At 56.4% G+C, this 19,155-nt stretch overlaps 1 protein-coding gene across 1 annotated transcript in view; it reads right to left on the bottom strand.

The window, feature by feature from the left end:
- Positions 1-15,268, bottom strand: part of LOC104390672 (disks large-associated protein 4-like) — a 68,635-nt gene extending 53,367 nt beyond the window's left edge. Inside the window, exons 1-3 of the mRNA XM_009999853.1 lie at positions 14,318-15,268; positions 7,235-7,452; positions 3,960-4,074 (exon numbers count right to left, since the gene is read on the bottom strand). Of these exons, the coding sequence (XP_009998155.1) occupies positions 3,960-4,074; positions 7,235-7,452; positions 14,318-15,268 (1,284 nt within the window). The remainder of the gene's footprint in view (positions 1-3,959; positions 4,075-7,234; positions 7,453-14,317) is intronic.
- Between the last annotated feature and the right edge of the window lie 3,887 nt (positions 15,269-19,155).

Here is a 19,155-nt window from a genome sequence, read left to right as displayed (position 1 = left end):
CCGGCGCCTGTGCGGGGAGAGGGGCAGCGCCAGTCACCCCTGCCCCGGGCAGCCCCTGCCCTGCCCCTCCGGCTCTCCCTGCCGCCTGGCCCCGCGTTCGGCCGGCGAGCCCGAGGGGCAGTGTCAGCGCTGCGGGGCCCGGGCTGTGCCCGGGAAGGGAAGGGACCCTGGAGGCCACAGAGTCCCTGCTGGTGGGGCAGGAGGGACCCCCCAGCACTGAGCCTGTGGAAAAGCCCCCAGTCTCTGACAGTGAGGGTGGAGTGCCCGTCCAGCCCCTGACAGGTTCCCCTGCTCCCTTGGAGCAGCTGAGAGACCTCAGCCAGCAGACCCTGCCAGGCAGGGCTGCTCCTCAGGGGGACATGGCCTGGCCCTGCAGCAGAGGCAGCGTGAAGAGAGAAGGTGGGAAGCCATGGGCTAGGGGACAGCCTCCTTGCTTGCCCAAGGCCAGACTGCCTAGACTGGTTCTGGCTGGCACCACTGGGAACCCATCCTAGCCCCATCCGTAGTGCAGGGCCAGGAGCGGGCTGGGCAGCAGCTGCCAAGATGTGAGCTGAGCAGGGGCAGCTTCGCTTCCTGCTTCTCCTGCTGCCCCCATCTCCATTCCACCCATGCCCCTGGCCCTGCCCAGGAGCAGTGACTGGTCAAACCTGGACTCAGGAGAGGCTCACCTGGATTAAACCAGAACCAGCCTAAAGCAGAACATTCATATACAAATGAGAGATGCTGAGACTGGTCCTGCTGCCTGCCTCTATCTCTTCTGGCCTTTTCTTTGACCTCAAGGACAGTATTTCTGCACAGCATTGGCATCTGAGCTCCACAAGGCTTGGCTCAAAATGTACATTTACTTCCCCTACAACAAACTGACAGTCCCTAACCCCCTCTTGGGGCCAGTGCCCTGCAGTGCACTGGTGCTACCTCCTCCTGCTGCTGCTGACCCCCCATCCTGCCTCACACCCTGCTGCAGGTGTCCAGGCTGAACCAAGAAAGGTCTGTGAGGAAGAAAGAGGGAAATGCCAGCGGGACGGTACCTGCTCTCCATGAGTAAATATCTGAGGGATAAGTGAGGGGGGTCCAAAGATCTGGAAGAAAGAGTTGGAGAAGGTTAAAGGCCAAGAAGAGGGGAGCCCCTCACACAGTCAGCCATTGCATGGGATCCGAGGACGAGGGGAGCGGACGGCCTGTCCCCTGGAGCCACCACTGCTGACACTTCAGTACAAACCAGAGCTAAGAAGATGCCATGCAGGCCCCTCAGACAGTGGCACAAACACGGCATGGCAAAGCTCCACGGGACATCTCCAGACAGAGAGAAGCTGCTGGTGCCCTCAGCTGCTTTGTGCACCATATAGCATCTTCACATACACAGGGTGCACTTGGGACACACAGTGCTAGGACACCCCTTGGACACGAGTTGTGTGGCTGCTGGCCAGAGGCTGCTGTGGCTCCCAGTTCGCTCCTCTGTGAAGCCCCTGGCTTTGGCCAGCACCTTACAATATGGCCAGGAGCAGCGATGGGTCCCTGCAAAGCGAGGGTGGATGGATGGTCTGGGTGCTCCACATCAGGGAAACTGACCCTCACCCTGATGGGGCTGCACTGGCCACCTCGCTGTGATCTCTTTTGTCCCTGCAGCAGGAAGAAGCCACATGGAAGCAGTTCTGTCTTCTCTCCACAGCAAAGCCACGGCACACGCTTGGCATAAGGACAGACACCTGACAGACACTGTGCTGCCTGTGGGGAGGAATGACTTCTCCTCTCCACCTCTGGTTCGCAGAGCACATCTACCCTCTGAGCCCTGCCCTGCACAAGGTGCTCAAGATGACCCATCTTGGAAAGAATCAAGGTTCAGAATGAACTCAAGCAAAGAGACTTGGCTGTGTGGGCTGGGTCTGGCCTTTCTACACAGGGCACAGCTCCAAATATGGATAAGCAGCATTGGGAGTCACCAGCTAGCTCTCTCTGGCCACTGGTCCCCTTGGTGTGACAGGTGGGTGCTGACATGCACACCTAGTGAACCCTGGGCTTCCAGACATTTGAAAGGTGGATGTCAGCTGGGATAAAGCCAAGAGGAGCGAACTTGTCTTTCAGATCTGGGGATGCTTCTGTGTGGGAGGACACTAGGGTCCTGCTGGACACATAAATAAGCTGTTGGACATCATACAAAAAGGAAGGCAGGGAGGAACTGTCTCTGGCACTGGATAAAAGGGCAGGTTAGACCTGCCAGGGGATCAGACCAGCACACACTGATGGCTGTACCAGCTCCATCCTGGATCAACAGATACACAATTTGTGGAAGGCCTCTAACTCCCAACCCAGCTGCAACTGAAACTGAATTTGGAGCAAAGTGGGCAGAGTGCATGTGATGAGAGCAGGCCCACGCTGGAGCGGGTGATCTGCAGCCAATGTATCCCCAGCATCCCAGTTCTACCAGTCTGGGTCTGGCGTGTTTGCCTGGGCAGCTCCTGGCACATCGTACACTGTGCAGACTCTCCAGCTCCTTTCTGATGTTTTCATGGGGCTGCTGCACTCAGCTGCTAAACGGCAGCTATAGACAGGGAGAAAGCACAGACTGAGCCAACCTGCATGAAGAGAGACCTTCCAGCATGGATTGACATGCAAAGAACAAGAAGGTGATGGTCCTGACCTGTTCTCTGTGCAATGAGACACCCAGCACATTGCTGTTCATGTAACAAGGTACATGTAACAAGAGTGACCACAAGGAACACATACAGCAGTCAGCAATCCCCTGTGTCCTTCCCCAGAGCTCTCCACCAAGGGTTGCAACTGCTAGGTGACAGCAGGAGATACCAGCCATGGGGCCAAGGAGGGCTCAGAGCCCCACACACCTGGAGGGGGATGGGTGCCTCTCACCCTTCTCCATGCTCTGGTTCCTTGGTGATGGCCACAGTGCTGCTCTGACCCCTGCCACGTGCTGCTGCCCTTGGTTGTTGTGCACAGAGGAGCAGCACAGAGAGGCATGTGTGTGCAGGTGTGTGTGTGTGCCCATGCAGACATGTGAACGGAGACTGGACATGACAGAGGCTCAGGGCAACAGCAAAACAGCTGGGTGAAGACCTCTCCCTGTGTGCTGAAAGGACTGACCCCACGGGGCTGGAATAAGCACTCAAGACGTCTGCAAAGGCTTCATCCTGGCATGGGTGGTTTCCTGGCATGTGAGGCAGCTGGTTTGTACCCACCCAGGCCCTAAGCTGCTCCAGAGTAGTCTGAAGGGGAGGCATAGTGTGGGACAGGGAGTTAACCCAGGTGGCACCCACTGCTCAGGACATGAGCCCACCCTGTGTCAAGGGGTTTGCCAGCCACCAGTGCCTCACTGGCATCCTTGTCTTTGCCCTTCCCTTGGGGATCAGGAGTACACAAGAGAGACATCCCCAGCTAGCTGGGACAGCCTTCCCAGTTATGGGCACCTTGTTCCCAGGTCCAGGGTGCTGCAGGAGGAACGAGGTCCTCAGAACTAAGCAGGGTTACTGTCTCCAGTGACCCTGCAGGGTCCCAGGCTGGGTGACACCTTTTGCACAGGTGAGGCTGACCTGGGCTCTGTCACCACCCAGTGGGCACGAGGAGCTTGCAGCAGGGGTGAGAAGCCTTGCAGGTGGCTTCTGGGTGGTGATGTGATGGGATCCTGCATTCGGGGAAGCCCTGAGCTTCACCCCTGTCTGTGAAGCACTGCTCCAGGCTGCCACAGCTGTGGCCATGTCAGTGACTTCAGCTGCACCAGCAGTGCTGAAGGGGGGCAAGGTTAGAGGAAGGGGAGTCTGACATGAACCAGAATGAAGGAGCTGGCCTTTATACCTTGGTAAAGCTGCCAGAGAACAGCGTGAGCCATTCCTAGAGCACAGCCAGTGCTGTATTTTGGAAGGGGACAAGCTGTTCCTCTCTCCCCACAGCTAGTCTCCTTCCTCCCTGGGAGGTGCCAGAGCAGCATGCTCAGCCCTTCAGTATCTCACCTGGTTGATGCAACTGGGCTCGTTGACACTGTCGGGTACTGGGTTGAATTCTTCCTCCCAGGTGGGGAACTTCGGAGGTAGGAGGATCTCGACAGAGTCCAGGCGGTCCAGACTCCTGCCAGCAGAGAGAGAGGGGGTGAGGGATGTCCCATAGGTGGGGCTGTGCTGATTGGGACCACCAGTGCCTGCAGCACCCTCTGCCAGGCACAGGCACACACGGGCACATTGCTGGGCACCCAGGCCACTGTTTGGCCCCTGGTGCAGCTCCCGAAGTGCAAGGAAGTACTTTCTCATCTTGCTGGCCCCTGCCTTAAGCTATCAAGTCTGGCACATGGGTGAAGGTTTGTGGGGTGCGAGGGAAGAAGCCCCTGGTCCTGCTCCTCAGCAATGCTCTGCAGATGCCAGCTGAACCCCAGGGAGCACGGGGGATCAGTCCCAACCCCAATGTCACAGCCCTGATGACAGACTGGCTCTTGCTCAGGGAAGATGACGCTTCCCTGCCTGGACTGGTGGGAAGGGGGTGAGAGGTAAGAAATTACTTTTAAATGGTGTTTTGTGGATTTTGCAATTGGAAGCATCTACAGACTTTTTAGGGGTTATTTGTGTAGAGGAGCCCAAAAAGATTATCTGGAAGAAGTTCCAGGGAAGCCAAGCCCGAATGGCAGTCCTGCAGGTGTAGGGGGGTGTGTGTGTGATATTTCCAGGGCAGCTTCTGCTTCAGGCTCTGGGAGAAGCCCTGTCCCTGTGCCCCTCTGCTGCAGGAAAAGAGCAGGGCTTCTAGTGCGTCTGACCCAGCTGGTACCACAGCTGTGGTTTCTGCTGAGATCCAGGGCTGGGAGGGATGTGAAGGGATGGGAGGGATGTGTGAGGAAAAGGAGGGAATGTGAGAAGGGTGGCGCTCCCCTGTTGTTCTGTGAGACGCTGGCACGGAGGAGCTCTTGTCACAGACTGGGAGCATGTTAGCCATGTCTGGGTGAGTTTCCCTCTTAAGTTGCCCATGGTCCCTACAGAGGACCATGGGGGTGCCACTTTCCCTGTGTCCAACAGGACTGTTGATGCAGAGGTTGCTCCTTCATCAGCCCAGGGACAGTGGAGCTGAGGGCAGGGTTTGTCCCAAGAGGGCCAGAGTCCTGCATAGCATGTGGACCTCCAGGAAGGACTGTGGCACCTCCTGAGTCTCCATCCTGGGGTGCAATGAGTGTGGAGAGTAGTGTCTTCTGCCAGGGGTGACGGAGGAGACACCCAGCCCCAGGGGACCCATTGCTGTGCATTCATTGTCTTGTTTCCCCAGGCTGGATAGGGCGCTGTCTGTGAGCTCCCCGTGCCCATGGTGGCAGCTGTGGCAGTGTCCCTGCCAGCCTCCCTCTGCCCATCACACCGGGCTTCAGCCTGACCTATCCTAGCATCTGCCCCTGGGGCAACCTAGTCACACAGGAAGGCAACAGACTTTGGAAGGGCAGAGATCCGCTTGCAGGGACAGATCATGTCTCACTGCTCTGTTCCTTGTCCTGGCTAGGGCTGTAGTTGTCCTCCTTCAGTCCTTCCTGTCCCAGCCCACATGTCCAGTGCCCCTCATCTGGTGGAGCCCAAAGGTGACCCTGGAAATTCCGGACAAGGAGGTGGAGTATGTTGGTGAGGGCTGGCATGGGGCTGTGCCAGGGCACAGTGCCCCTGCTGCTGTCCCAGGGGTATGCCAGGGACCCCAGGGAGGCCTCGCAGCACCAAAGCAGCCACAGCATCCCAAAATCATCTTGGTGGGGTGGGGGGAGGCCAGGGGTGGTCAGCAGATGGCAGCCGTGCTCACGCTCTGGTGCTCTTGCCTGTTCTGTGCCCACACAAGCCCTAGCCAGCCTCGGGCAGAAGGGACATACAACGGGAGGTGATGTCCTTCACCAGAGCTCAGCGCCAAAAGCTGTGGAGCCCCCTCCTTCCCAGGCAGAATCTTTCCCTCCAGCTGGTCTCCTGCTGAGGATGAAGAACTTGCAGAAATGAGCATGTCCAGCCTGGACCCCTCCTCCCCTCGTGGCTGCACCCATGGCTGGGCAGCTCTGCCCCTCCTGCTTAAACACCCTGCCCTGACTTAGCCTCTTCCCCCAAGCTCCTGTCCCTGGGCTCTGGCTGGACCTAACAGCCCAGGCGAGGTCATACCCTAATGAACATGGCCTGAATTGACAGTGAGCCCAAGACAGAGGGAACTTCAGTCTCTCAACTTGGGTATTTTGCATCAGAGAAACCCCTGGACCCAGCTCTGCTCCCCCTAAAGTGGATGTGAAGGTACAGAACAGGAATGGATTCAGAGCAGGCATTGCCATGGCTCCTCACAGTTAATTTTGTGACCATTTCTCAGCAGAAAGCAGCATCTGGTCTGCAACCTGAAGCTACCATGAGGGGTCTCCACACTGCCTGCTGCATCCTCATTTCCTTCTGGATCTCTCTGCTGAACATCAGCCACCACCCGTGGTGGATCCCACCTCCTCCTGCCCTTTGTGCTGCTCACATCCTCCTGAGCTGTAGCATCTGAAACACTGACAGCCTCTTACAGCCCCTGGTGTCCTCATCCTGGGAAGCTGAGCATCTGGTGAGGACACTGCACAGTATCACCTCCAATCTGGTGGTCCTTCAATGAGCAGCCTCTCACGTAGCAAGCTTCTGCTGTGTTCCCCTTGCTCTGCTGCCTATCTGGCTCAAGCCACTGTGGGTCTCCCTCCCTCAATACCTGTTCCCAGACTTCCCAGCTCATCTCTCCTGCCCCCAGGATATTACTCAGCCTAATGTGCCAACTGGGCACTTTCTGGCAAGTCCCTGGGAGTCCCTGGGACACCTGTGGAGCAAAGCAGGTGGCACAGCCCCAGCAGCCTGTTGGCTGCATGCCAAGTGTCCTTGGCCTTGCTGGCTGATCATCTTCCCTATCTAAATAGTATCACAGGGTTGGGATCTCTGCACTTCCTTTGAGGAGCAGATGCTGAGAGAGGAAATCCACACAGCTCCATCAAAGGAATGCACTCTCCATCATTGAGGTGACAGGGACCAGGAGCAGGATCCTAACTCCAGGGCTATTTGGAGTCACCTGGACAGAAAGTTCTCTCCACTCTTCTCCCAGATCTTCTCCTGTCCTTCCTGTCTCCCCATCTGCCTGCCCTGTGGGCAGCCTGAGCTGCTGGGTTCTGATCCCCACATGTGGTCTCCATGTGAGTGCTGCTGGCTAGACCCCGAGGACTGCTTTGGGGTGGCTCCTGGAGATCTGTGCAGAGCCTCCAGAAGAGCTCCAGGGTTACCTTTGAGTGGTGCTCTGCTCACTCAGGGACTGTTGGGTGGCCTTGAGGTAACTCTGCCTCCGAGCTGCAGTTTTCGGGGATGGTTTGGGGCTGGTTTCTGAGTCTTCACTATCATCATCCCCCATGGCTTTGATGTAACTCCCGCTCCGCATGCGCCGGCACGGGATCTCGCTGTCTTTGTCCCGAGACAGCGTGTTGTTCCACTCCCCCTGAGGCACCTGAAAGAGTAAGGGGTGCATGAGCAGACGTGAGGGACAACACCTGTGGGGCCAGCAGGATCAAGGGGACTTGGGGGCAAAGACAACTGTTAGACCCTCAGCTGGCAACTCCTTTCCAACCCTCCCTTAGCAGCTCATGCCAGGCAGCCACACGTTGGATTGCCTGTTTCAGCACATCTACCCACAGCCATTCACCTCACCACGACTGCAGAACACCTTCACATGCTTACACAGTTGGTACAAGCTGCATAATGCCAGACAGAATGGAGATGGAAGAGTCTCACCAGATCTGCCCCGACGACTGGGGCATTTCATTTAATGGAAAGTGCATGTACTGTTTGGGCCAGGGAAATCAAGAGCTGTCGTAGACCAGGACCTGTGGATGAGAGCCCAGACCTTCACTAGGTCCAACACTCTTTAATGTTTCTCAGTTGAGTGTGACTCGTAGTGGCTGAAATTAATTTCTGAAGCCAAGCCAGGCCCTCACAAGTCCCTCTAGAGCAGGTCGGGCACACAGACTTTGTGCTCGGCCTTCCACAGAGAGATGAGTAGTACCTTGTGCAAGAAAAGCATTTCTAACTTCAATGAGATGGCACCTCTGCAGTTAACTTACAGCAGGCATGTCTCTTGTTCCCTCAGTAGAGATGGGTGAGCTGGTGTTTCCACTAGAGGCCTGAAGCACTGAGCAACTGAAGAAACCACCACCATTGCCTGTCTGCCCTGCAGAGGGTTTGTGTAGGTGATCAAAGGCACAGCCCAGGTTCTTGGCCAGCAGCAGAGCCAGGACTCAGCCCAGGACTGATCAGGACAAGGTGGTGTGGGGTGGGCCAGGAGAAGGATGGGGCAACCTGAGTGGCCAGGAGCAAGCCTTGGCTTCATGGCTCACTTGGCTTTAAGCTGGCCTTTGATCCACCCTTGAGTTGAGGAGATGCAGTCAAGGAGAAGCAAGGAGAGATGTGAGGAATGCAACAATGTGCAAACCATGCAGACCCCAGGACAGCTGAGGCCCTTCAGTCTGCCATGGGAAGCAGGTTGGCTGGGGAACACCATGGAGAACAGTGAAGGGTCTTGTGGTGAGCACAGCTCATGCATCTGCCTTGACACTGCTGAGTGGAGCAGTTGGGCTTGCCCAGCTTCCTGGGGAGCTGTGGGATCCATCAACCAGGGTTTGCAGAGTGCTCTGGGGATGCAGAGATGTGCCTCAGTTGGCTATGATAAGCCAGAGCCATTTAGCGCTGTGTGGTTCCTGTTCCCCTGCTCCTTCTCAGCAAGCATGTTCTGTGGGAGCCAGAGTTGGCCTGAGGGCACCGTCTGCTGCTGCTGGGGTGCAGCACCTTCAGATGAGCTTCAGTTCCACAGGTAGTGGCTTCTCCTGCGAGGGCCTGAGTGTTCCAGATTCAGGCTCAACCCATGCACAACAGCATAGCTCACTCCAAGGGCTTTCTTCTGCCCAGAGGAGTCATGGGGAAAGCCCAGGTCCTGCCAGCCTGCTGCTTGTGTTCAGGAGAAGGCGAGGGGTGAGCCCAGTGCCATACAGAGCTGAAAAACCCAGATCTGGGGCTGCTTTAGTGATGGGCTTCTGCTGTGTTCTGCACCCATAAGTCAGGACCCAAATTCCTGGGGAACAGGGAGCAGAGGGCCAGAGGCAGAGTGTGACCTGCATGCGAGATCTAGGCAGTAGAATGTCATGAAGTGAGTCTCACATGTGAGACGCAAACCTGGCCAGCCCTGCCTGTTCCTGCTGCTGGCTTTCCCAGCCCTTTCCTCCCTGCCTCCTGAGAGCTTTCTGCACACCAGTGGCTTCTGGGCTTGTGGGGCTGCCAGCTCAGGGCTACTGCGTGTCACCTGGCAGGTTCCTTCTCACTGCTCCCTGGCTGTGAGCACCCCCAGTGCCCTGGCCAAACCACGGGCACCAGGTGGCCCTGCCACTAGGAGAGACTCTGCTGGCTTCAGCTGAGTCCTGCCATGGGAGAGATCCCACAGGTCACTGGGGTGGCTGGCTCTGACCTTTCCTAAAGGAGCCAGGTGTCCTGAGAAGCACTTTTATACCCACTGTCTTGGTGTCAGATCTGAGTGCATTTTGCTGCCTGTCTTCTCCTCTGGATGAGCCGCAGCCCCCTCCCTGGGCCAGCATGGGGCTGGGGAAAGGGCAGACAGGTCTGGAGGCTGCAGCCCGTGGTTGGGGAGCCAAGAGCTTGCCAGGTGTGCCAAGCAGGGCCCAGGGGACTGCACAGTTGTCCCCGTGCAAATGCTGTGTTTTGTGGGGCAGTGAGAGGTGCTGGGCTCAGCAGGGGCAATAGGACCCTAGGCTGCTGCTGCTACTTGAGGGCAGGGACTGCTGGTTGCTCAGCTCCTCCTTGGTTCGTGCATCTGCCTCCTGGTCTTGAGCAGTCCTGCTTCCAGGCAAAGCACCACAGGGACAGTGTTTTCAGTGTGTCTCTGCTGGTGCAGCTTGTCTAAAGCAACGTGAGCCAAGCACCCCACAGAACTGTCTGCTTCCAGTCCTGCTCCTAGGAACAGCCTCCACCACCTTCTCTGCTGCATTGCGACAGCCCCACTGGTCCTAACTGAGCTGCCTTCTTTCTCCTTTGCTTGCCTCTCCTTTGCTTTGTGCCTTGGCAAGGTAGCAAGAAACAAAGCTGCTCTCAAGGTGCTCCACATTCCAGTTTAGCTGCATCAAGGGGAAGGAAGGTGCTTGGCAGGACACTGTTCAAATCTGGTGCCCCAGTTTGGCGCATGTCCTGCCTCCGGCTGCAAAGTCCCCAGGGACTCCCATAGCTCTTGCTCCTGTGGAACAGAGTGCAGGACAAGTGTTTGCAAAGTCCCACACCTGAAAAGATCAGTAGATGCCCTTGGAGATCTTTGAACGCAGTGCAGGCACTTGAGGTGCTGTTCAGGGTCCTTCTCTGCACTTTCAGGCACCCGAGGATGTGAGGAGCCCATCACAGTGCTCTGAAGCTCTGCAATGGGGGCAAGGAATCCAGAACGCCTTGTTGTCAATGGACAGACCTCGACAGTGACCAGTGCAGCACCTCAATGGAAATAATTTTCTGGTAGCTGAGACCCTGAGCTCTCACCACAGCCTGTGTATTACAAAAAGGACAAGTGGAAATGAGAGCTGTGCTGTGTTGGACCCAGGCCTGGCATAGAGAAGCTCAGGAGGCTTCTTATCAGCTGTGGGAGCTTTGCTGCTCTTTTGTGCCTCTCCCAGATGTAGGCTTGGTTCTGGCCATGGTGGTTTTGTTGGTGTGAAAGGGGCAAGAGGATGCCCAGCTGGAGAGTCCTGGTAGGTGGCTGCTGGCACAGAGAGCTCAGGATCCAGTCTGCCCAGTGGCTGCTGAGGAGCCATTGGGGTAGGCAGCAGAGATGCTCTGCCAGGCCTCAGGATGCAGATCCTCCTTTCTGCCTGGCCTTGGTCCATCTGCTGCCTCGTGGTACAGTCATGTGGGTTCCAAGCACACGTCTGTCCCTTGGAGCTGGGCTCCCCTGCCCCATCCTGCCACGTGGCTGCCCTGGCTCTTCTGCTCTCTGTGTCATGAGCTGAGCATGGAGGGAAAAGGAAAGAAGGGGCCTCACAGTGACTTTGCCTTACCTGAATTCTGCCTGGGGCATTCCCCAGTCACCTAGAGCATTAACAGAGGGGAGGGAGGAGGGAAGGGGAACACTCCAGTCCCAGGGGTGAAAGGGCTGCACTGCTGCCATCAGTGAGGTCTGGGGGAAGAGAGACTCGCAAACATGCTTCCAATTCACATGTGTGCCTGCTGTGTCATGCAGCCCAGCCCCACACACACAGACATGCATGACACACGAGGGCACCCATGGGGACACACATGCCATGCAGCCAGGCCCCAGAGCAAAGGGACCAAGCCTGGAACACCACCACTGCTACCAGGGCTGGATCCCTCATGTGTCCCAAGGGCTACATGTGGTCTTGGGCATGTCCTCAAGAAAGAAAGCTGGAGCCCAGGCTGCCCATGGGCCCCATCTGTGCTTTTGGCAGGGTACTTTCTGGGAGGGACCTGGGCTGGGTTTCCTGCCCCGTGCTGTGAGGGCAGCCAGCATCTGCCAAGTGGCTGGCACTGAATGGGCCACCCATTCTGGATTACAAGTTTATTTGGGGGCTACTGGGGGTTAAGGAAGCTTTGGTGCAGTCTGACAGCAAGTGGAGCTGGGGAAGCTAATGTGGATGATGGATCAGGCTAATGGTGCCTGTGGAATGACTCTGTCCCCTGGGAGCCCCAACACCGCTCATCCCTTCAATATTGTCTTGGTATCCACAGGCATGGGGCTGAGTCTCTGGGGCAGAAATGCTGCCAAGCCCTGCCTGGGACATGTCTCACTCCAAAGAGCTTCTTGGTCAATGATCACCTGATCCCTCAGCCTCTCCGCTCCACCAACAGCCTCATGTGGGGCTGATGGGGAGGGGAGAACAGGGACAGGGAGCACAGCTCAGCTTCCTTCTCTGGGGACTGTGCTCTAAAGACAGTGCTATGTCACCTTGGGGACTGCTCCCAAGAAACTTTCCACCCTGATGGGACAGGGCTGGATCTGGAGCTGGGTGATCACCCACTCTCAGCTCCAACATTTGGGTCTGGGGATGGGCCTGGAAACATCACATGGACACCCAATAGTCCCCAGGGACCCTCAAGACCACCCAGATCCTGCAAATGGGGCAGGGGAGGTGAATAGCCTTAGGGGCTTATCACAGTCTGGGGGCTGGAAGGGGTCGTGTTTTTCCCCATCCTACTCCTGCCCTTCTTCATATCAGAGGGGCACCCACCAGGCACTTCAGCCTTGCAGCAGCTCCAAGTAGGGCTCCCCAGGCACTGGGGTCTGCAGGTGGGAAGATACTCGTGTCCCTCAGCATGGCACAAGCAGGGAGTGGGCTCATCGTGCTCCAGTGAGGAGTGGTGGCAGGGGACATGTGGCCTTGCAAAAGGAAATTTCCCACCCACTCAGCTCCAGAGATGGCTTCTCCATCAGATGTTTAGTCCCTTTCCTGTGCTGAGCAGAGGTCTGGACACAATGGACCCATCCTACCCCGAGGGCCCTGAGCCCCTTGCCCTGACCTCCAGGGACAAGGACAGCCAGAGCATTTGAGACCTTTGGGCTCTCGGTAGCACTGAGCATCGTGTGTTCTGGGCTGGGTGCCCAGGGTCTTGGCTCTGCTGGTGGGATGCTGCTGGCTGCGGGGGCTGTCACAGGCACTTGGGGTGCTGGTGACATCCCCTGGTGTCCCTCCAGCCTCACCCACAGTGGCTGCTCCCTGCTCCCTGCCCAGGCTGCTCCTGCTCCCAGCCTGGTGGCACTGGCTGCCGACCTGCTGATGGTCCCAGGAGGGTCAGGGCAGGGAGGGATCAGGGCAAAGGCTTCCCCTCCAAGCAAGATCCCTACCTGGCCGCTGCCTGCGTCGGTTGGCCCAGGGCTGAGGGGCTGGTCCCCGCTGCGCGGGGGCTCACTGGGCTGCGGGGCGGCCCCCGTGTCCTCCCAGCCGAGCTGTGGGGCTGCCCAGCCGCGGGCCGGGCTCCCGCCACCCAGCTGTGCCCACAGCCCGCCGTCGGGCTGTTGAGAAACGGAGGCTCATTACATGGGGGGGAACGGGGTGCAGGGCAGCCTCACACCCCCAGCCGCGGGGGAGGTGGGGGCTGCGGGGTTCCCACTGGGCGCCCGGGGCTGCCCGCACTGAGCTCTGCTGCTGCACCTGCACAGGGACTGGGGCAGCGGGTGTTTTGTCTGCAGCTCCTGAGCTGCCTGACACTTCATTGAAAGGGGGGGGGGAAGAAAAGAAAAAGAAACCAGGCCAAGAATATGTTTTCTGAGGACATTCCTGATGCAGTGAGTCCCTCTGATTTGCAGCCACGGCCAGCAAGGTATTAGAAGCAGAGTGTGCTTCAATAATTCCTTGCTCTCTAAAGCCCACTGGGCACAGCCAGGGGAGCCCATCACACCTTTGCATTAAAAAAAATGCTGGCAATTTACATACATAGACCAGTCCCCTTCTCCACCCACCCAGGCCTGGCTTATTTGTGTTCATTCCTCTTCCTAGGGCACAACCAGATTTATGTTCATCAAGTGCCGCTTTTTGAACCTCTCTCCCCAGTGACCTGGTGCTCTTGGTGATGGGAGTTTCAGACCAGCATTGCCCATGCAGGCGTCTGCCATGCAAGCAGGGTGGCTGCTCCTGCCCCCAGCCCAGTGCGGCAGCCGAGCCCCCCGGAGCCGCAGGTCCTACCAGCCCTCTGGGGAAGCTCTGCAAAGTGGGGCTGACGGGACACACCGGCACGTCCTGGTGATGTGTGGACATAAGGGGTTATGCATCAGTTATTGTGGGGTGGCTGAGGTGCCTTGCTGGAGGCCAGGGAGCTGTGTCTAGGTGGGACATGAGCCTTTCATGTGCCCAGCTGTCTGGGGAACCAAGTGGAAACAGCTACACGTGGGTAGCTCAGTGCCCAGCTGCTCAAGAGCCCACCCCACAACAGCATCTGCAGGGTCTGGGTGGGCAGGGGGGCATGCTAGGCATCCCACAGAGGGTGCTGAGGCTGCAGGGTGGGGACATTGCCTCCTCCCCCTGCTGCCATGGTCCAACACAGCGGCTGGGGGGTCCTGGGGCAGCGCTGCAGCCAGGGGAGCTGGACCCCATCAGCACCCATGTCCCTGCAGGAGGTGTGGTGATCTGTCCCTGCGGCCTCGGTGCATTTAGTACTCCAGCCATGTCCTTGGCAATGTGACTTGAGGCGGAAGCTGAACCATCTGGAGCTGTTTGATAAGCCCTACCAGACAATTAGGTGGTCACTGAGAGCATGTCCCCTTGCCTTCCTGCACTCCCCCTGCACAGAGCAAGCCATAACACTCCCACTGCACCCACCTGCAGGTAGTGGTAGGCCAAGTCTTGGTGGCAGGACTTGGACTTCAGCAAGGCTTTGTCGATCGTGGCAGAGGCCTTCTGGCACACTTCCCGGGCATGGCTGAGTGTCAGTGTGGACCAGGAGCCCCTCTTAATGTAGTTGGAGTCATTGTTGATGGGGATACTGGTGCAAGGGGTGACCTTGAGGTCGTTATTGCTCTTGGAGGATTTCAACATGTGCTCGCTGATGGTGTTGTAGGCGTGCATGAAATACTTGGGCTGGCTGTGGTCGGGCTGGCGGCCCAGGGTCATGAGGCCCATCGGGTTGCGGTAGCTGCAGGTATCACTGTCTAAGTTGTCATCTGAGCTCCACCAGCCTGATATGTTGGACCTGGTCCTGCGCTTGGGCTCGGAGGTCTTTGCTCGGTCTTTGCTCTTGCTCCTTCGGTTTTGCTTGGGGTCATCTGCCCCCTTCTTGCCATTCATGTTGCCTTTGGTGGGGCCCTCCAGGGACTGGGACTTGGCGAACAGCTTCTGGACAGAGTGGACAAGGTGCCGGATGCGCCCGGGACTCTCGCTCCGGTGCTTCGCATCACTCCTCTGGAACTGGAGGGTGCTGAAGCCGTCTCTGTGGATGGGCAGCTGCTTCTCAAACTGGTCAAGGAGGTTTGCAGGCAGCCGGTTGATTTTAGTGGCTTGAGCATGGCTTGGAAAAGGGTTGTCATCTGGGACTTCGAAGTGAGAGTTGTAATGGATGCGGGGGAAAGTGCTGCTGTTGGAGATCTGGTTGTTGAGTGGAAGGAGACAGTCTCCGTGGAGGGTATTCTGGGCTGGGAATCGGGGGTCCATGGTGAAGGAGTCGGTGGGGCTGAGGAGATAAGGGTTCCTGTCCTGGGGGGTATAAAGAGAGTCTTGAGGGGAGTCCAGGTTATCGGAGAGGTGGCGGCTTCTGTTGTCTCCTAAGCCCTTCATGGTCTCAGCGTTTCCTAGAGCATCGCTCAGGGATGGTGTGGCAGAGCCCTTCAGGAGCACCCACCCTGCTCCCCTGCAGACGTCCCTGCACCTGGAGGAAGAGGAGAGATGCTCAGAGTGTGCCAAGAATCTCTCTGGCAGCCACTGCTCACCAGGGCATCCCTGTGAGGGCTGTTCCAGCTCTAAAAGCAAATGCTTTGAGGTTGAGGGGCAAAGGAGAGAGATGACAGCACAGGAGGGGAGGAGGAGCAGGAGCCTGAGACCAGGGGCTGGAAACAAGGTTCAGGAGAGGAGGAGAGAGAGATTCCTTCTTTCTAGCTGCAGTTTAAGTCCTTGTGGGTCCCAGTGCTGCTTAAATACTGCTACAACCACAGCCTGCTTGAATCACGCTGCTGTCATTTTTCTGGTCTCTGCACATGCTTATTTAATAAAGTCTCTTCCCCACCCAGCATAACAAAGGCTAACAGGGGCACTGCCAGCAAATCACTGCTCCTGTCCCATTTGTTCAGGGGACTGGAGAAAAACCTGCTGTCAAGCACTGCACATGGGCTTTGCCTGAGCCAAGGGAAGTTTGGGGCCAAGCATTCCAACCTCTGCATTATGTGTTTCCTTGTGTTTCTGTGGCTCCTGGATGTCAGGAGGGGCTGGCAGCCCTGCTGTGTGTTGTGTGCAGCTGCAGGAATGTGATGTGATGCCAAACATCTCCTCCCTAACAAGTGCCCTGGTGCATGGCATGTTTTACCCTGGAGGAAATGACTTCAGTAGCTACAAGGGGAGCGGAGGAGTTTCTGAGTGCTCAGACCTGACCTGAGCAGCTGTTTGCTGCTCAGCTGGTCTTTCCTGCTTTACTGCACTGCTCCTAGGGTCACCATGTCACCCTCACAGCCTGTCACTCACCTCGCTATGGTGGCTCTGCCACAGCAAGGGGCTGAAATTGGCTGCTGCAGCACCCTGGTGGAGAAGGACAGCCAGACACTGAGGGTCCTCTTAGGGCAGAGAAGCTCCTCACTGAAAGTTTCTCCAGTCCACTTACCCCAGCCTGGAAGGAACCTCATCTGCACAAGGTTATACAGGAGGAAAAGGACAAACTTTTTGAGGTTGCTTAAACAAAACCAATGAAGGTGAAGATGAGTGAAGGTGATCAATCAGTGTGTTGATTGTCTATGATTGAAACCTATTTGCACCCATTTAGTGCAAAAAGTAATTCTTATTTCATTTAACCTTTTAGTTTAGTTTCCTGTTTCCTTATAATTTTAGTCTGAGTGCAGCCTGAAGGCAACTAGCAAACACTGAAATGCCCTATTGGTGTAAAAATCTGCAGAACTGGGCTCCCAGAGTACTTTTCAAAAATCTGTGGCTGCAAAACTTGTACATGGAGCTTAAGAGTTGCTCCTTGGTAGGATGGAGGGGCTGTTGTGGGAGCTGGGATGACCAGGGTCTGGACAGAAAAGACATTTTCCAACACTAGGAAGCTCTGATGTTCCTCAACATGTGTCTGGAAGGGGAAATAGTGCCTGGACCCTCAGAGCCTCCATTGAGTTTGTGAGAAAGAAAACCAACATTTGCTTATTCCAAGAGAACAAGTGAGTAACAGTGTGTCCCTGTGAGAAGCAGAGCTGGCAGTCTGGGGTCCTGGGTTCTCCCTCTTCAGCCCCAAATCTGACTCCAGACTCCCTGAGGAGCAGGTCATTCTGCACAAAGTCTGGTCAGCAAAACCAGCTGGGACCCAGTTGGCAGGGGAGCAGAGTCAGCAACCACTGAAGGATGATAGGAATTGACAGACTCATTTTTCTTCCTCCCACAGGGAAAAAATATATTAATAATGAAAAGCAGCTAGGGCTTTAAATAATTGTTTGGAAGAAAAAAACAAGAAGAGGTGCAATGTGTTTCACTGCTTGAAGGGTTTTAAAAAGTCTCCACCTAGCTCTGTGGGTCACAGTGGGCTGGCCAAGCAAAGCTGGGCACTGTAAAGCAGGGGTTTGCAGGCAACAGGGGGTGCAGCCTGGGCTCCCTGCCCTGCTGTGACATGGGGACTCCCACCTCCCCTCTGTGCATCCTGCCCTGGGAGTCCTGCAGCCACCCAGGGAGAACCCGGCTAAGTGCTCTGCCAGCACCCGTGGGAACCTGCACAGCTCTTGTCCCCAGGGGACCCTGTGGCTCTGTCCTGTCCTACCTCTTCTGAGGCACACCTGGAGAAGCTCTACAGCCCTATGGGGATGCTCCTCTGGAACTGCTGCTGACCTGGGCCCTCCACTGCTCCAGCTGCTTTCACTCACAGCCTCGTGCCCTGCCATGTGGGCCTGGGCTTTGGTGGAGTGGGAGGGATGATTTGGCCCTCAGGCCTCTCCACACATGGACAGTACCCATGTGGTTTGGGGATGAGGACATGGCTGTTATCCTGGTCTGAGCTGGGGGAACTGATACCAAACCTGCCCTTCTTGGCAAAACACCCCGTGCAACATCAGCCTTGGCAGTGTCTAGCTGCTTGTGCCATTCTCTTCCCATTGTGTTCTTCAGCAGTTTGGTGCATCAGTCCCTTTGGAGTCCCCTGCTCACAGGACAACAACCATGTGAGCTCATGGGGCAGCAGTGGGTGCTGGCTGGAGAAATGTCACAGAAGAGAGACTCATGGATGTGTCAGGCAGCCCTGCGCCTGCTTTGTGCAAGATGGCATCACAATGATTGTGCAGTGGCAAAAAAGCCCCAGTAGATGTTCTCAAATAAAACCCTCTAGACAGAAGAAAAGGATGAAATGCAGAAGGACAGGCCTGAGGCATGCGTCTCATCCTTTAAATTCCAGGTGGCCCTGAACAGGCAAGTTCAGCCTGGCCCAACTTGGAGGAGGAGCTCTGTGGGTAGCAGGGAGTCCAAAACCTCCCTGAATCCCAGCCTGGTCTGCCCAGGTTCAGCTCTGCCCACCATGGGCCTTTGTCCCTTCTTTCCATGCCCAAGCTCTGGACTTCCAGCAAGGTCCTTTTCTTGGGCCTGGCTGCCTAAGGCCATCCCAGCTCTGATGGACACTGTGCTTCTCCCATCGCTTTACATTACAGGAGTCACAGCCCCTAAGGAGAACAGGTAGTGCTGAATTGATTAGAATTTCTCTGGTATTGATAGTAAATACATCTTCTCCTACAATGGACAATCAATATTTGAAGCGGAAATTCCCTGAGAGAGACTTCAGCCTCATAGCTGCTTCAGATAAATCTCAACAGCATCACTGCTTTCATGTTTGCTGGGCAGCAGGACAGAGGAAAAATGCTTTAGGACTTAAAATAAACAGGGAAATGAAATTAAAGAAATGAAAATAAATTACATGCAATTAAAGCTTGGCTTGTATGGAAAGATCACTCAGGATGGCTCAAGAAGCAGAGGGGAAGGGAGGAGGGACTGAGGGGCTGTGGGGACAAGTGAAAAGGGAGGAGAAGTGAAGTTTGTTTTGGGGCTGGAGCAGAAGGGTTGGGAAAGTAGGGAGCAGGGGAGGGCAGGGAGCTCCCTCTCTCCCCAGCTGGTGGCTCTTGCCAAGGGTGGACACTTGATTCTTTATGGCCAAGAGTTCATGGCTCCTTTTTCTCATGGGGGCTCCTGAGGGGCTCCTGAAGGGCTGGCAGCAGCCCCTGAGCCTCAAGCCTGTCCCTCTTGCCCTGGGCACCCCTGTGGGTGTGGGGTGGCATAGTGTGGGGCAGCAGCCTTGCTGTGCTCAGGGCTTGTGGGGCACGTAGGACCTCGCCAGCCCCTGCTGCCCCCCATGATGTGTTTGCTGAATCCTCTGTGGGCTGCTTTCCCTTTCAGATAGATTAAAGTGCTTTAATTACATTTCAATTTAATCTCTGCAATCCTTGGCACTTTCTGGAGACGGGGTCAGCAGAGGGAAAAATCCCAACCAGCCT

This window comes from Chaetura pelagica, unplaced genomic scaffold (genome assembly GCF_000747805.2).
Source record: "Chaetura pelagica isolate M959 unplaced genomic scaffold, ChaPel_1.0 scaffold146, whole genome shotgun sequence".
Classification (NCBI taxonomy): domain Eukaryota; kingdom Metazoa; phylum Chordata; class Aves; order Apodiformes; family Apodidae; genus Chaetura; species Chaetura pelagica.
The sequence above is the reverse complement of the archived record's forward strand: the minus strand, read 5'-3'. Positions and strand labels throughout refer to the sequence as shown.